Raw genomic sequence first — 14,429 nt, 5'->3', positions numbered from 1 at the left:
TTTTGTTCGAGGCATAATACTTAGACCATCGGTATGGGTTAATCCATTTTTTGTATCAACAGTCAAGTTCACATTAGAATTTCAAATTTTGAGAGTATATTTTGATTTTTTTAAACGATTTTAAACTTAAAGGTGTTTAATTTGTTTGTACGTACTCGTTACTTTGTTTATCGTAATAAATCTTTTGACAAACGAAACGATTAATATGTATCGAGTTCGAAATTTGTCTATTTTATTTTGTTCTCACCAAAGCCAAAAGCTGACGACTACTTCCGTTTGTACACCGGCTGGAAAATGAACACAGTTTTATCCAGATTGAATACGGTTTTCGCCTTCACGCTTAGCGTGATGGCTGGTTTAACATTTTGCTGTTTTCTCACGACGTTTTTCAATGACCACAAAGCATCAGTATATTTAGGGACTGGACGAGTGATCGTGTTAGTATTTTTATTTACAAAATGTTTTCAATATGGTTCGATCTTCCTGCACGCTGATCGCGTTATCAGATTGTCTTCCCTCCGATATTAAAGTTTCTGGGTTATTTGCAGGAGTGTGGCTTATGATAATGAGAAGTTTTGACAACATTAGTGGGATTTTTCTATTATTAACTTGGACTGTATATCGGGATTTTAAGGAATACAGTAAATGGTAAACTTGTATGCTCCCTTCTACACTCTTGTAGGGAGCGTAAATGGCTGTATAATCAATTGGGGCCTGCATACTTATGGGCTGAAAAAAAAACCATCAATATATGGTCTGTACATGTAAAATTGGGAGCTTAAAAACAGTATAATGGCTGCTTCATTTTCGTATACTTGGTAAAGCGATTGAGGACCACACCAGTCTAGGAATCAAACTAGCTTCAATGATTAAATACAAATTGAACCTGAGCCTTTTCTAAGATAGAGATGGTCAAAACATGTCACCTGAATGTTTACGAAAATTATGTAATCAATATCGAACTATTCAATCTAAAGACATTTGGGACCATGACAACCCATAGTTCTTTACTGGAGCTGGTAATTTCGGCCCATACATATTTCAGACCAATACAAGTCGTTTCAGCCATACTACCACTTCAGCCATGGTCACTTAGACAATAGTTGTCTCGGTCACTATATTTCGTCCATACATTTTAAAGTATTGTCCTCAGCTTTAAATATTACACCAAAAAGGAGCCCAACATGTTAATCCCTTTCACTGTTACAGCCCAAGGATACAGAGTCCTCTTAAGTATATGTAAGAGGTATATTATTTTGCTCCACATATCATTCTTTACAAAGATTTGACGTTTATTTATCATCGATTCTGTATAACATAAAACACTTTTTAATGTATTACATAATGAAATCAATTAAATGTTAATTTACTTATGATATATCAAATGAATACATATTGAAAACCATGGCCAAAATGACTATGGCCGAAATGGACTATGGCCTTAACGTTCTATGGTTGAGATGACTAGAAAGCTTTTAGACCATGACAATAGGAGAATGTATAAGTACAAAAAAAACATAAATCATTACACATTTTACCAATTGCAAAAATGATGAGAGGATGTGGGCGTTTGAATTCACATGTTTCTTTGGGGGCATTTAAGGTTTCACCTTCCTCATATTAAAAAAGAATATTATACCATACTGGTCAGGGACTAGAAAGACTTTGTCGTTTTCAAGACAGAAGCAATTCTCATCAATCTGCTCAATTTTGAGAATAAAATATCAGCAATCTGTTAAGACTTTTTTCTTAAATTTTGGGCATGAACTTATTTCACAGGAGCAGAAAATCGATTGGCAAGAACTACTCCTCGACCAGTGCATTTATATGTAATGTTGAGCTGATTTGTATATGTTAGCTAAACACCTCAATGATGTATTTATATGATTTGCATGGGGAGGCCCTCCTTCTTCATTACAACAAAGTCAGAATTTGTGATTGCACCAGAATGAGGTACATTTTTTTAACTGGAAAAAAATGGTTGAACCAGTATATCCCAGTCAGTTTGCCCTATTTTTTTTTTTTTTTTTTGCCCTATTAGCCATGAATCTGTCTGTCCTATTGATTTATAATATGAGGAAGGCAATATCTTTATGTGCAAGCTAAGCAGTTGGTAGGTTCCCCCTTAGATAAAGTGGATTCATGTCATTAACTAGCTTTGTTAAATTTGGTTATAGTGCTTGCCTTTGGCCACTATCCCCAAGTCATGGGCTAGTAAAAATTGATTTGGGCTTGTGAAATGATGTGTACATTTCTTGTTGAATCCTATACAGTCTTCTATTAATCGGGCTAGTCATGGAGAAATTTGAAGGAACGAACTGATTAAGGATATTTTCATCTGTAGGGGCTGGCAAAAGATATCCAAATTTTTGGGAATGCACTCTGCTGTGCGCTTTGCCAATGTCACAATTTGTGATTTTTTATTTGATCTGTTTACAAAAATAACCAGTTGGTGATTTTCTTGGCACCTAGGTTTTGTATATTAAAATTGACAGGAAATTTGTCAGCAATGGATATTTTCTCCAATTAAACAATAGTGTTGACACCTAGTAGGCCAGGTGACCTTGACTCACAATATCCGCATGGGAGGTGTCAATCATATGTAAATGTAATATTGGACCAATCAAAGCTTTTATCATCTGGTCAAAGGTAAACACAATCATGGCCATGTGCAATGAAATTTTATCTCTTCAAAAAAGAATCAAATTTGTTGAAAATTTATCAATAAAAAATCAAATTATGTTTTAAGATAAATTTAATTAGAACACAAAGGACAAAGGTCAATATGTTTTAAAATCAGGGACTACATTGTATATGAGCAAAGTAATATGCAGTCTATGATAGAAGAAAAACACTCATTTCTGGAGTAGTACGTTATTATTTTGCATATAAAAAGTGTCAAATGGTTTTAGATCCTGACTAAGACTGGAGCTAAAAACCTGCTTTATACATGCATCAAGAGTGAATCTTGGGTACATGTATGTCATGAATGAAGTGGTTATTTTGATGAATTGACAAAGGTAACTCATCAGTGGATTAAATACCATCATATTTTAAATACACTGTAATTAGAATAATTTTTTGGCACATATTTTGGCGCTAATGTCTGAAAATTGGCAAAAAAGGTTGGCAGCTGTTGATTTTTCTGGCCACAGAATTTTGGAAGCCAGAGCAGCCCCTGAGTGCCAGATTTTACCACATCCGAAATAAGTTTTTGAAAAATGTCCAAGGAGTTCCAAAAAAAATACGTCTTTGAAACCTTTTGTGTAGTGGATGTTTTGACTACATTTACATTTTGAAGCTTCAGTAGGTAGATGTGGTGTTTTGCTTTGACAAAAGTTTCTGATGAGGTCAATATATGAATTTTTAGACAAATTTCTATACATCAAAGAGCGAGCTTCAGTCGCTTTATATGAGAAAAGTATGAAGTACTTAATTTGCTTTGAGGTAGATACAAAGTACATAAATGTATCATGTGCACCCATTGAGGCAAGTAAGCAGTAAAATTTTGACCAAATGCGATATGGAGTCTTTGATATTTCTAACTGAGTAAGAATAATTTAAGTATATGTTGTTGAAACAGTGGAATAATTATTTCTTTATATGGATTTTCCTCTGTGTCTGCCCCCTGCATACAAAATTTCCATGGATAAAAGTTTCAAGATGACATTGTGAGTTAAAATAATGTAGGCTTGGAAAATCCAACAAACTCACCATACAATTAACATTGTAGTTCCATCTCATTAATAAAAACGAGAAATATGCTCCCTTAAAAGTTTTGGGGATTTATCTGTTTCTCTTTTCTAAGCCGTAAGTGTGGATTCCTAGGGGTCAAGGCTTGCACATCCCATAAAATTTGGAAAACTTCTTTTGCATGAAATTTGAATTTTCACAAATTTTACCACAAAAAGACTTTCTTGCCTGGCAATGCTCATCCTTTAATTCTAGTTATATACAAACTTTACACCACCTATAATGAAATCTTGGTACCACCCCTGGTTTGAAATGCATGTAGGACAGTCCATGGAGGCCAGAGGACCACATTGAATTTTGTTTTTTTGTATTTGGCTATGTTTGTGAAAAAGAAGTGCTAAATTCTGTGAAAAATTAAGGTCCATACAAAATGTACGTCACCTATAAAGAAATTGTGGATCCATCCCTGGTTTGACTTAAGTCAAGCCCCAGGGGGACAGTGGACCACATTGAATAGGTTTTATGGATTTAGGTCTTTCTGTTGGTAGTGCTCCATGTCATTGTCCAGTTGATTTCCAATAGAAACAAGGTCAACACTAGAATAAAACAACCTGTGCATGCTTAAAATACTCTCATTTGCTTACATTTTGTGTATACATGTAGTTCATTGTGGATTGTGGTCCTTGAAATTGAAATTCATATTTAAAACTGAAATTTTAAAGATCCCTAAATATTATACTTTTTAAGAAATGATATACTTGAAACAGGAGAAATTGACAATAAAAATAAAAAAAAGATACATGTATCTCTATGTTCTGTCTACTTTTAGTGGATCTTCATACTTTTAAAAGTTTACAGTTTAAAGAGAAATGAACTGATTATTATTTATTGTGTGATTTTTTTTTCAGAAAGAATGTACCTGACTATAGTGCTGGGAGAGAAAAGAATGATTTAGGATTTGTTGTTTTTGATATGCAAGCTGATATCCTTTTACAATAATTGGTAAAATGATTTTCCCTGCTTACATGTGCAATGTACATGTATCTTGATTGGTTATTCATATAACAAACCTTCCCCATGATTTATGGATTTGTTAGTTTAAGGCCAATATACATTTTTGTAACAAGTATCCTAGAAATTCATCCCCTCCTGACCTAATTTTTCACCCTGAATAATTTCTCAAATTGACAGTATTTTTCACTTGAATTTATAAAATAATAAAATTCGCCCATCCATCCCAAATTTCGAAAAATTTTGGATAAGAATCTAGGAATTTTTTTATGATGGCCTTAATGATCAGGCCGGAATTATAAAGGTGAATCTCCGTTTCTGATTGAAGTAAGACAGTAGGGCAGCAATTCATTTGGGAGACAAATTTGTTTTACTTAATGTATAACTCAAAGGCAATTCTTTTACATGTATATAATAAACATTGTATGAACTTTTTATCTTATTTTTTCCTTAACTCTATCCACATCTTTCAAAAATTTTTAACTGGAATGTGAAACAGCTGTTTTTATACTTAACAGCAGAATATGAATCTAAAGATCATGTAAGTATTCCTTACAATGAATTAGGACAAAATCATATAAATATTGTGACGGTGTTTATAAATAGATAAATTCTATAACTTAAATCTTAATCCTTCTCCAGCCAAAAATCACAACACTTTTCTCTCATTATTCCCCCTCTCAGCAAGTGGGTGATTTATTGGAATCACCATGTCTATCCGTCTGAATTTTTGTAGCAAGTATCGTGGCTCCCAATGGATGAATTGATTTCAAATTCGGTGTGTGGCTTTGTATAGATGGGGCATATGTTGTAAGATATTTTAGTTGCTCTCCATTATTAATTTCCTGTTTTGTGGGACTTTGCCATTTTTCAGTATATGGAATGATAGAGAAAATTTTCACCACAAAAATCTTGTCTCCCAATGTATGTATTGATTTTTAAATTTGGTGTGTTGTTTCACACAGATAGGGCATGCATGTTAGTTGTAAGCTTTTTTGGATGCTCTCCAATTAAAGCTTGTTGTATGGGTGGGTATATACATAGCACGACACGGCATGCAACTTCATGTTTGGTATATACGACACGGCATGCAACTTCATGTTTGGTATATACGACACGGCATGCAACTTCATGTTTGGTATATACGACACGGCATGCAACTTCATGTTTGGTATATACGACACGGCATGCAACTTCATGTTTGGTATATACGACACAGCCTGCAACTTCATTTTTGGTATATACGACACGGCATGCAACTTCATGTTTGGTATACACGACACGGCATGCAACTTCATGTTTTATTTTGGGAAATCTCAGTTTAGCTACGATATAACATAACCACACATATTAGATTTGTGTAAAGAATTAAATGAAAAAAAACCCAATTAGTCAATCTAGTTATGAGTTAGTTTTATTTTTATCAGACTACAGTTGAATTGTGGTTGTATTATGTTATGTCTTATGATATTGCCATTGTCATTGTTGTTATTTTTTATACTTCCTCGAAAAAAAGCATGCCAGTTACTAAACAATGTATCTCTATTTATGCCATTATATGCACCTCACTGACAGTTTTAAGTGTAAAAATTTCAGTTAAATGGTTTTTTGTGAGTGTGTGTGTATGTGTGTGTGTGTTTATATTTTAGAAAAGTTAAACCAGAAACTGCCTAATGGCGTAAAAAATTTGTTCACAATGACATACCTATTTCATAAAATGTACTGGTATATACCAGTAGCAAGGGGAGATAATTTCTAAGTTAATGATTTACCTGATACAAATCATTTCTTTTTTTTTTCAGTTATTAAACCAGGTAGTTATATGGGATAAGATCATCAAGAGAGGAGAGAATGCTCTGCTAGATTACAGAAGTAGTAATACCAAATATTATTTCTGGGATTATGGAAATGGATTAAAGTAAGTATTGGTAAATGTACATGGAATAGGCTAAATCTTTCTGGTATTTATACGACCTACTTGAAAAGCGGGAAGTATATAGTGATCATGCAGTCTGTTTGTCTGTCCCAGTACCATAACATATTCCTATAAGCAGTTTGAGATGAGTTTTAGTTCCCTATTATTTTCTTCTTACCCTTAATATTTTATGGCCATTTTGGCTTGCATGGGAAAAGTAAAATAATTTCTCTACCTACCTATCATAGTCTTCTTGCTAGAATCAGGAGAAAGGACTATTTTTTTTAGCTCACCTGGCCATAGGCCAGTTGAGCTATTGCCATCACTTGGTGTCTGTTGTTTTTGTCTTTAACAGATTTTCTTAACTCGTCTCCTTTGAAACTATGGGACTAATAAGAACAAAACTTGGTATAAATGTTCTTTGGGTATTCTGCATGGAACTAATTTGGGGTTTTTGATCAGTCAAAAAATTTGGCTACCATTACTAAAAATAGAACACAGGGGTCAAAAAAAGTTTTAGCATATATCTCCAAAACCATTCAGTTTAGCCAAAATTTGACAGAACATAAATGTTCAGCATGACAAGATTTTTTTGTCAACATTTCTTTGATTTTTTTTTAATGTTATTTCTATCAAAAATCTTCTCCTCTGACACTTTTTGACTAATTAGAACAAACCTTGGTCTTAATGTTTCTAGGTATTCTGCATAGAAGTGATGTGTTAATTTTTGACCAGTCAAAAAACATGGCCATTGTTACTAAAAATAGAACATAGGGGTCAGACAGGTTTTTCTCACTTATCTCCAAAACAGTTTTGCCAAATTGATCCTTTTGATAAGGCCTAGAAAAGTCTGCTATTGATCAAAGATGGATGACTCTTTCTTAGAGTTATTGCCCTTGAAAGTGAAAAATGAGGGTTTTTTTTATACCTTTTAGTCGATATCTTGAAAACTATGATAGATAAAGAGAAGGTTTCAATTGCTAAAATGATCTTAATGATAAGGCCTTCAAAAGTCTGTATTGAATCAAAGATGTCAGATAACTTCTTGTTAGAGTTATAGCCCATGACAGGTGAAAAAAATGTTTTTAGCAGTTTTCAACTTATATCTTGAAAAATATAATAGATAGAAAGGAACTTTCAATTGTTGAAATGATCCTTATGATGCATTCTTCCTAAGTCATCTTTTGAGTCATAATTGTTGGGCAACTCCTTGTTAAAGTTATAGCCCTTGAAAGGTGAAAATTGAACCAGGTGATGATTCAGGCTCCTGGTAGCCTCTTGTTTTGTTTTTTTTTCCTTAAGGGTTTGCATATTTGAGGAATCAAAATGTGTAGCCTGCATTGATATTGGTTTTTTTTTTACAGAGGGAATAAGAATGTCACCTTATCTCTGTCATGGAATGTGATACCCAATGCTGGAACACTACCAAAGATAATGGGTGAAGGACATCACAGAATCAAATTCCCAGATGAATACCAGTCTACTAAATACTAAATACATATTGTAAACATACTAATTTTCATGGTGTACTAATTTTCGCTATTTTTACAGTGGACAGAAAACCAGGGAAAATATTACAAGCATAATTGATTTTCAACACTATACAATGCTAATCATTTTTTTGAAACCACAAAAATTGATACCCATGAATATATACAATTGACAGAATCAGAGAAAATTAGCAACCCTGAAAATTAATACATTTACAGTATATGAAAAGTGCTGGAAACTTTGTTATCTCTAGTCTGATTGAAATAAAATCATTGGTTAAAGTGCTTACTTTAGATCTAGTAATCATCAATGCTTCTCACATTTTATCCTTGACTATTAAGTATTAGACCATATGAAATAAACAGCTGCTCTAAAGCACATAATACATGTATATCTATTTTTTGTGCTTGGTGTTTTTAAAGTACCATAACTCTAAAACATTAATTGGGAAAACGAATGATAGACTGAAGAGAGCCTTGTTTTTCATGGCAACAACATTGTCCAAGCAAAATTTAATTCTTTAAAGTATCTTCAATCCTTCAATGAATACTTTATTATATGGTCAGTTGAAAATATGCTGAAAGATGAAATATAATTAATGACCTTATTTCAATCAGAAAGTCTAATCTCATTTGTGTTCATTTTAAGGGGTTAGATAGGCTTTAAACATCGGATGTAAATTGAAGTCTATCTCACTAATAATTTGTATATTTTGGAGATTTTGCCGCCCCAAAGCATTATAATGCAGCATAACATTAGTTTTTTTTGACAAATATTCATAAAAGTTTTACAAATTCTGGAGAGGTAACTAAAACATAATTAATAAAGTAGAAGAGTGAAATAGTTCTATTTTGAATACATGTAATACATAAAATGTACATCCTGAACTATATATAAAAAAGATGCACATGCAACTCACAAAAGGTGAGGTGGATGAAGTAATATTTAAACCAATTGATGTGTTAGGTGCAATTGTACTTTGTATTGTTGATCTATAGATGTAATTATGTCATGAAGTACTATATTTTTTGGTTTTCTTTTGGCAGTTTGGTTCATAATATTACCAGATTCCATGGCTGAATGTAATCAATGCAAATCTGTATGATCAAACTGTTCATGTAAAAGTTGTTTTTAAGAAGAAATTAATGCTAAAAGTGGATGTCATACAACTTGTCATGCAAAGTAGGCTCATAATAGTGACATGCAGGGGCTATGAGCCATATGGCCATTGAAGCCAAAATAGCCTGTTCAAGTTGTAGGATTTTACATAGATTGTTAATGAATGGTCCATTAACATCTTGAATACTTGTAATAAATGCTAAAAATGGCCCACTTGCAACAATTTTTTCCCAACCACTGTATGCAATATTATTGAATTGCTTGTATATTGCACCACCTTGTAAGCTTGTGGATAATGAATTAATGCATCTTTTGTTCCACATGTCAAATCCTTTTTATACCTTTGAAGTTAGTGCATTATTTCACACATTTACGTCATGGTTATATGTGATTTTGTGACTAATTGTGAAGTGCCAATTCAGCAATCCTTTTATAGCAGCAAATCATTTATTCATTTACAGTGGTAAGTATCAGTTGGTAAAGTTTTCTTAATCTCAGTGGTAGAATGAGAGAGGAAGTGCTGGATGTAAAAACATTAGGAAGTGTCTGTCTATGTCTGAATTTATGTTGTTAGAATACTATCATCTTACACTAATCACATTGTAAAAAATAGTTTAATCATGTAGTATTTTATGTCATTTGAATGGAATTTCATGTTGAAGTAGTCCGTTATTCTCTATAATTACATCCCATTTTTACTAGTTTTGGTATTTGTAGATTGCAAGGTCTACCAAAAAGTTTAGCCGAGTCTAATTATCTGATTTTATTGTTGTAATGAATTATGTCAGAAATTTGCTTTGTTTTAATTTCGTTAGGACTATTGTTAACATTTTGTAATTATGTTTTTTTTTAACCTTTAGACGAAAGAAACACTCCGAACTATGTTTTCTATTCTAAGAATGGACATATTTTAGGGACTATATTCATTATGGAAATATATTTAAAATGTACATACATGTATGTATTGTTAAAAAGATATGTTTTAAGATGTGTAAACTCCTTTTAATTTTGAATGACACTGAACTTAATTGATCTTTTCTGTTAGATAACATACATTGTAATTTGCAACTTCAACAATTTTCCATTGATATTTTCTATCTCAGTCTATATGTGTTATACTAAAAAAAAATTAGGAGTTGCCTAAGACAATGCAACATCAAATTCACTATGACATTACCAATAAATTTGATACAAGATTCTTATTTTATTTTAGTTGCAAATTGGTTCTGGTGTGATGTGAAAATGTAAGAGTTGACATTATGTAGTATTATGTAGAACTCTAAAACAATGTAAACTACTTTCAAGGTAACAAAGCATCAGTATTAAAGGCAAAATCTCACATTTATTTAGTAAATAGTTGATCATCAATTACTTAAATACCATAACAATTAAGCTTATCAAGGGATAAAATACAAGAAAATTACATTATAATATTTCCATGTGTTCTGATATGAAGGAAAAACAAGTAAATTTGTGCTGTGAAAAATATCTTATATAAATATGTATGGTTGGTGGTTGTCTGAAAAGTATGCTGGATAAAATTTGAAACATGTTTTGACTTTTTTTGTATTTTGAAAGAATGAATTGGAACTCATTATAATCCACATTGACAAGATAAATGGGAGTACATACATGTACCTGTTTTTCTTACATGTGAACTTGACAAAATTTTTTCTCTGCAGATGTCTTAATATGTTGAATATTGGTACATATATGTACACCCCTTCAGGGTCAATTGTTCTTTTCATAGTTAGGATCTTTATTTCAAAAGTCTTGCTGCAATATGTATTTTCAATCAACCAATAGTATTTTGTGTGACAAAAAATTGTTATCTTTGATTAATAACGGATATTTTGGAAATTGTAATGAGTATTTAAGTTATTGAAAATAATATGAAAAAAGTTTAATGACCCCAATTTTTCTTTTAAGGTTCTGTAAGCATGTCAAATTGGTGTTCTCACAACACAACACTTTTTATATGATTGCTAAAAATTGCAGTCATATAATTTTGTTGGCTTTGTTGCCGTGAGCTTTGGTAAATATTTCATTTCTGTGCAATAACTTTAAGTGTAGTGGACCAAACTTAATGAAATTTGATATATGTTTACTTGCTGCTTGAGGTAGCTAGCTATTTAAAATGGGGTCACTGGCCCCTACTATATTGCAATAAAAGAGCCAAAGGGGTAAAATAAGTGTTTATTTAAAATTGTTAAAGGTTTACTTCTCAGTCAATTTTGAATGTTCCAAACTTGGTATAAATGTTCCTTATGATATTCTGCATAGAACTGTTGTGGGGATTTTTAATCCGCCAAAAACATGACCGCTGTTACTACAAATAAATAGAGGATCATACTGATTTGATTTGCATATATCTCCAAAACTGATAGATTTAGTCAAATTCTGATGTAGGTAAAAGTGTTAATCACGATGAGATCTATCAGTTGTCTGATTTTCGTATGAATCTGTTATGCCAAAATTGGAGTTTATTCGACATTTTTTCTATATTTAATGTTTTATCTTCAAACATCTCTTCCTCTGACACAACCAGACCAATTGGAACCAAACTGTGTATGAATGCTGCACAGAACTGATGTGGGGATGCTGGATCTGTCGGAAACATGGCTCCCGATATAGGGGTCAGACAGAAGTTGAAAAACATGGCCACCGTTGCTAAAATATAACAGGATCGGACAGAAGTTTTTCACATGTATCTCCAAAGCTGTTAGGTGCAGCTAAATTCTGACATAGGGTAAAATGTTCAGCATGATGAAATCTATCTGTGATGAAATTTGGTAAGGTATATAAGAGTTATTGATATTTAAATGTTTTTACTTTAAAAAGAAAAATCGATTTTTATTTTAAAGAAAAAAACATGAGGCTTTTACGTATACAAAAATAGAATGTTACTTACGGAACCAGGTGAGCGATTTGGACTCTTAAGAGCCTTTAGTTTAAATCTGTATTGAGATTATTGCACCGTCGTTCACGCTAAGGGTTTTTCATCCTTAGGATCCAAATACTTTCACCGATTTATTTCTCGAACTTCCCTCCTGTTTCTGAACAATACCCAGAATATAATCCATAAATAATTCCTTCAATATATGTTTTCAGGCATTTATTCAGCTTAATAATATATTGCTCAAAATACAATAAAGAGCTAGTATATAAATTCAATAGGGATTGAGGGACTTCTTTTTGGCCTTGAAAGTTGTTCAGTAAAAAGAAACGCTTTAAGGAAATTCAGATATTGCAAAATATGTAAAAGGACATTCAATGTGTTGAGCATGTTCTATTTAACACAATTCTCAGTCAAAATCTTCATTTCATAATTGATGAACAGGAAGTGGAAAGCAGTATTTTTTAACCAAGTAAAATTGGTGGGGAAATTCAAATTCATAAAAAGTGGGGGTTTTTTTGTTTTAAATATTATGTACACCTTATTTTTTTTATGCAAAATGTTTGAATGTGATTGCAAATTAATTTTAGGCAGGTTTAAAAATTGTAAAACGGTGATATGAAACAAAAATGGTTAATAATTGGATATTGCTTTCTATTGATCTACAGGTCATATCCATACCTGTTAACCACTCATGTAAAGGGGGTATTAACTCCTACAAATTCAATGAAAAATGTAGAATATCCCACATAAAAATGTAAGATTTTAGGGACTTCATTTTCTGTGGAATGTACGAAATAATTGAATATTAACATAAATTTTGCCTTTACACAAAAAATCTCCCAAGTAAAACAGTGTCAATGAGGGATAATCTTTCACATCAACTGTTCAATTGGTTAACAGGTATGCATATCCGAAATCTATGAAATACAAATGTATTTACATTCACTTTAAACATTTAAAAAATCAGTTCTTAATTGTATAGAGAATGCAATACAGTTTTATTTTTCGTCATATAATTTTCAAAATAGATTGTGTTAGCTACTGTTTTCAGAGGAATTAAACGCTCCCACTGCTAACTTCTTAAAGATTGTTCAATATATATAAAAAATTAATTTCTGTATGTATTGTGTATTAAATGCCTATAATTAAACCATAAACAGGTAGATATGGTTAATATGTACTTGATACAAATGTCTTTGTGTTAATATTTTTAAATTTTAGGTAGAAATCTACATTATCAACATTTAATATCCATCTGCTGTACATAGAAATTACAACATGCGGATAGTGCACAAGTATTTGACAATAATGATGTGAAGTTATTAAGAAAATATTTTAAAGAGACCTGTGACAAGTTATCATACATAAAAGTGATTTTATCAAATTATTTCAATGAATGCATTTAAGTAACAACGACAAAAAAAATTAAGAAATAGTTTGATTTATCACTGTTTCTACTTTATCTGTAGACAGACGGTAGTTAGACAAAAATATGAATAACAAAGAATGTATTAAAAATATTGATATACTGTACAAGTGTTTCAGTGATTAACTTCTCACCAGTAGCACTAAAATGTAATACATAGGAAGTTCTCAATCCAAAAAATAAATGGTATGCAAGAAGTATTCAAAACCAAAATTATTAAAGTAGGAAGCCAATTCCCTCACTTAGATGTTTTACCATGTCCAATACAAGGAATGAAGCCTCTAGTCATCTTTATCTGACGTAACTGATGTATAGTTTATACAATGTTGTCTAAGTTGAAATTTAGAAGACACATTACATGTCACGCGCTTGATATCATTGCATCGGTATGTCTTTGTATTTACTTCACTGTACCGTTGTATTTACTTCACTGTGTCGTTGTATTTACTTCACCGTGCATTTTGTAGCATACTGTAAAAATTAAGTCAAATCACATGTTATGAAAGAAACCAATTTCCCCCAATATTTTGTAAAGAAGTATCGAAAGTTAAAAGGAGAACTAAATTGTATTCAGTGTTACGGTTACGCATGTAAAATTTAGACAGTTTTGAATTTAAAACCACGAAAATCTTAATCAAGCTGATGACCATATTTATCTTGCATATATTTAGATTAAAATATACGTTTTTAAATTATTTTATTTAGTTATTGTTGAAACCCTCTATTGTTTACCATATGTCGCACATCCTATATCTCACTACTAGGCTTTTATCGTATATCCAATATCGCACACACTTGATGTGAAGTTTATACGGGAAGTTTATATACATATATGTTCATGACCTGTCCAACTCTGTATCGCATTCCGTATTACC

General features: G+C 31.9%; 1 protein-coding gene and 1 long non-coding RNA gene across 2 annotated transcripts; one reads left to right on the top strand and one right to left on the bottom strand.

Annotated features, from left to right (window-relative positions):
• The first annotated feature begins 251 nt into the window (after positions 1 to 251).
• Positions 252 to 10,425, top strand: LOC148604469 (signal peptidase complex subunit 3-like). Its single transcript, XM_088548106.1, has 5 exons — positions 252 to 437; positions 4,602 to 4,677; positions 5,171 to 5,245; positions 6,507 to 6,622; positions 7,984 to 10,425. The coding sequence occupies exons 1-5, from the start codon at positions 295 to 297 to the stop codon at positions 8,111 to 8,113; spliced, it is 540 nt and encodes a 179-aa protein (XP_088404232.1). The 5' UTR covers positions 252 to 294; the 3' UTR covers positions 8,114 to 10,425.
• Positions 7,984 to 14,399, bottom strand: LOC148604468 (uncharacterized). Its single transcript, XR_015915815.1, has 2 exons — positions 14,287 to 14,399; positions 7,984 to 14,025 (listed from the first exon to the last, which is right to left on the bottom strand). It is a non-coding gene; the product is annotated as an uncharacterized LOC148604468 (long non-coding RNA).
• Positions 14,400 to 14,429: the final 30 nt, after the last annotated feature.

Source organism: Perna viridis, chromosome 10, assembly GCF_037379345.1.
Source record: "Perna viridis isolate PV_CMFRI_1.1 ecotype Kerala chromosome 10, ASM3737934v1, whole genome shotgun sequence".
NCBI classification, from domain to species: Eukaryota; Metazoa; Mollusca; class Bivalvia; order Mytilida; family Mytilidae; genus Perna; species Perna viridis.
This window is presented reverse-complemented; position numbering and strand designations above follow the sequence as displayed.

Coding starts and splice junctions, on each gene's coding strand:
- LOC148604469 (XM_088548106.1), top strand. CDS start 295: ATGAACACAGTTTTATCCAGATTGAATACGGTTTTCGCCTTCACGCTT. Junction 438..4,601: donor GGGACTGGACGAGTGATCGT/GTTAGTATTTTT, acceptor TTTTTTTTTCAG/AAAGAATGTACCTGACTATA. Junction 5,246..6,506: donor AATATGAATCTAAAGATCAT/GTAAGTATTCCT, acceptor TTTTTTTTTCAG/TTATTAAACCAGGTAGTTAT.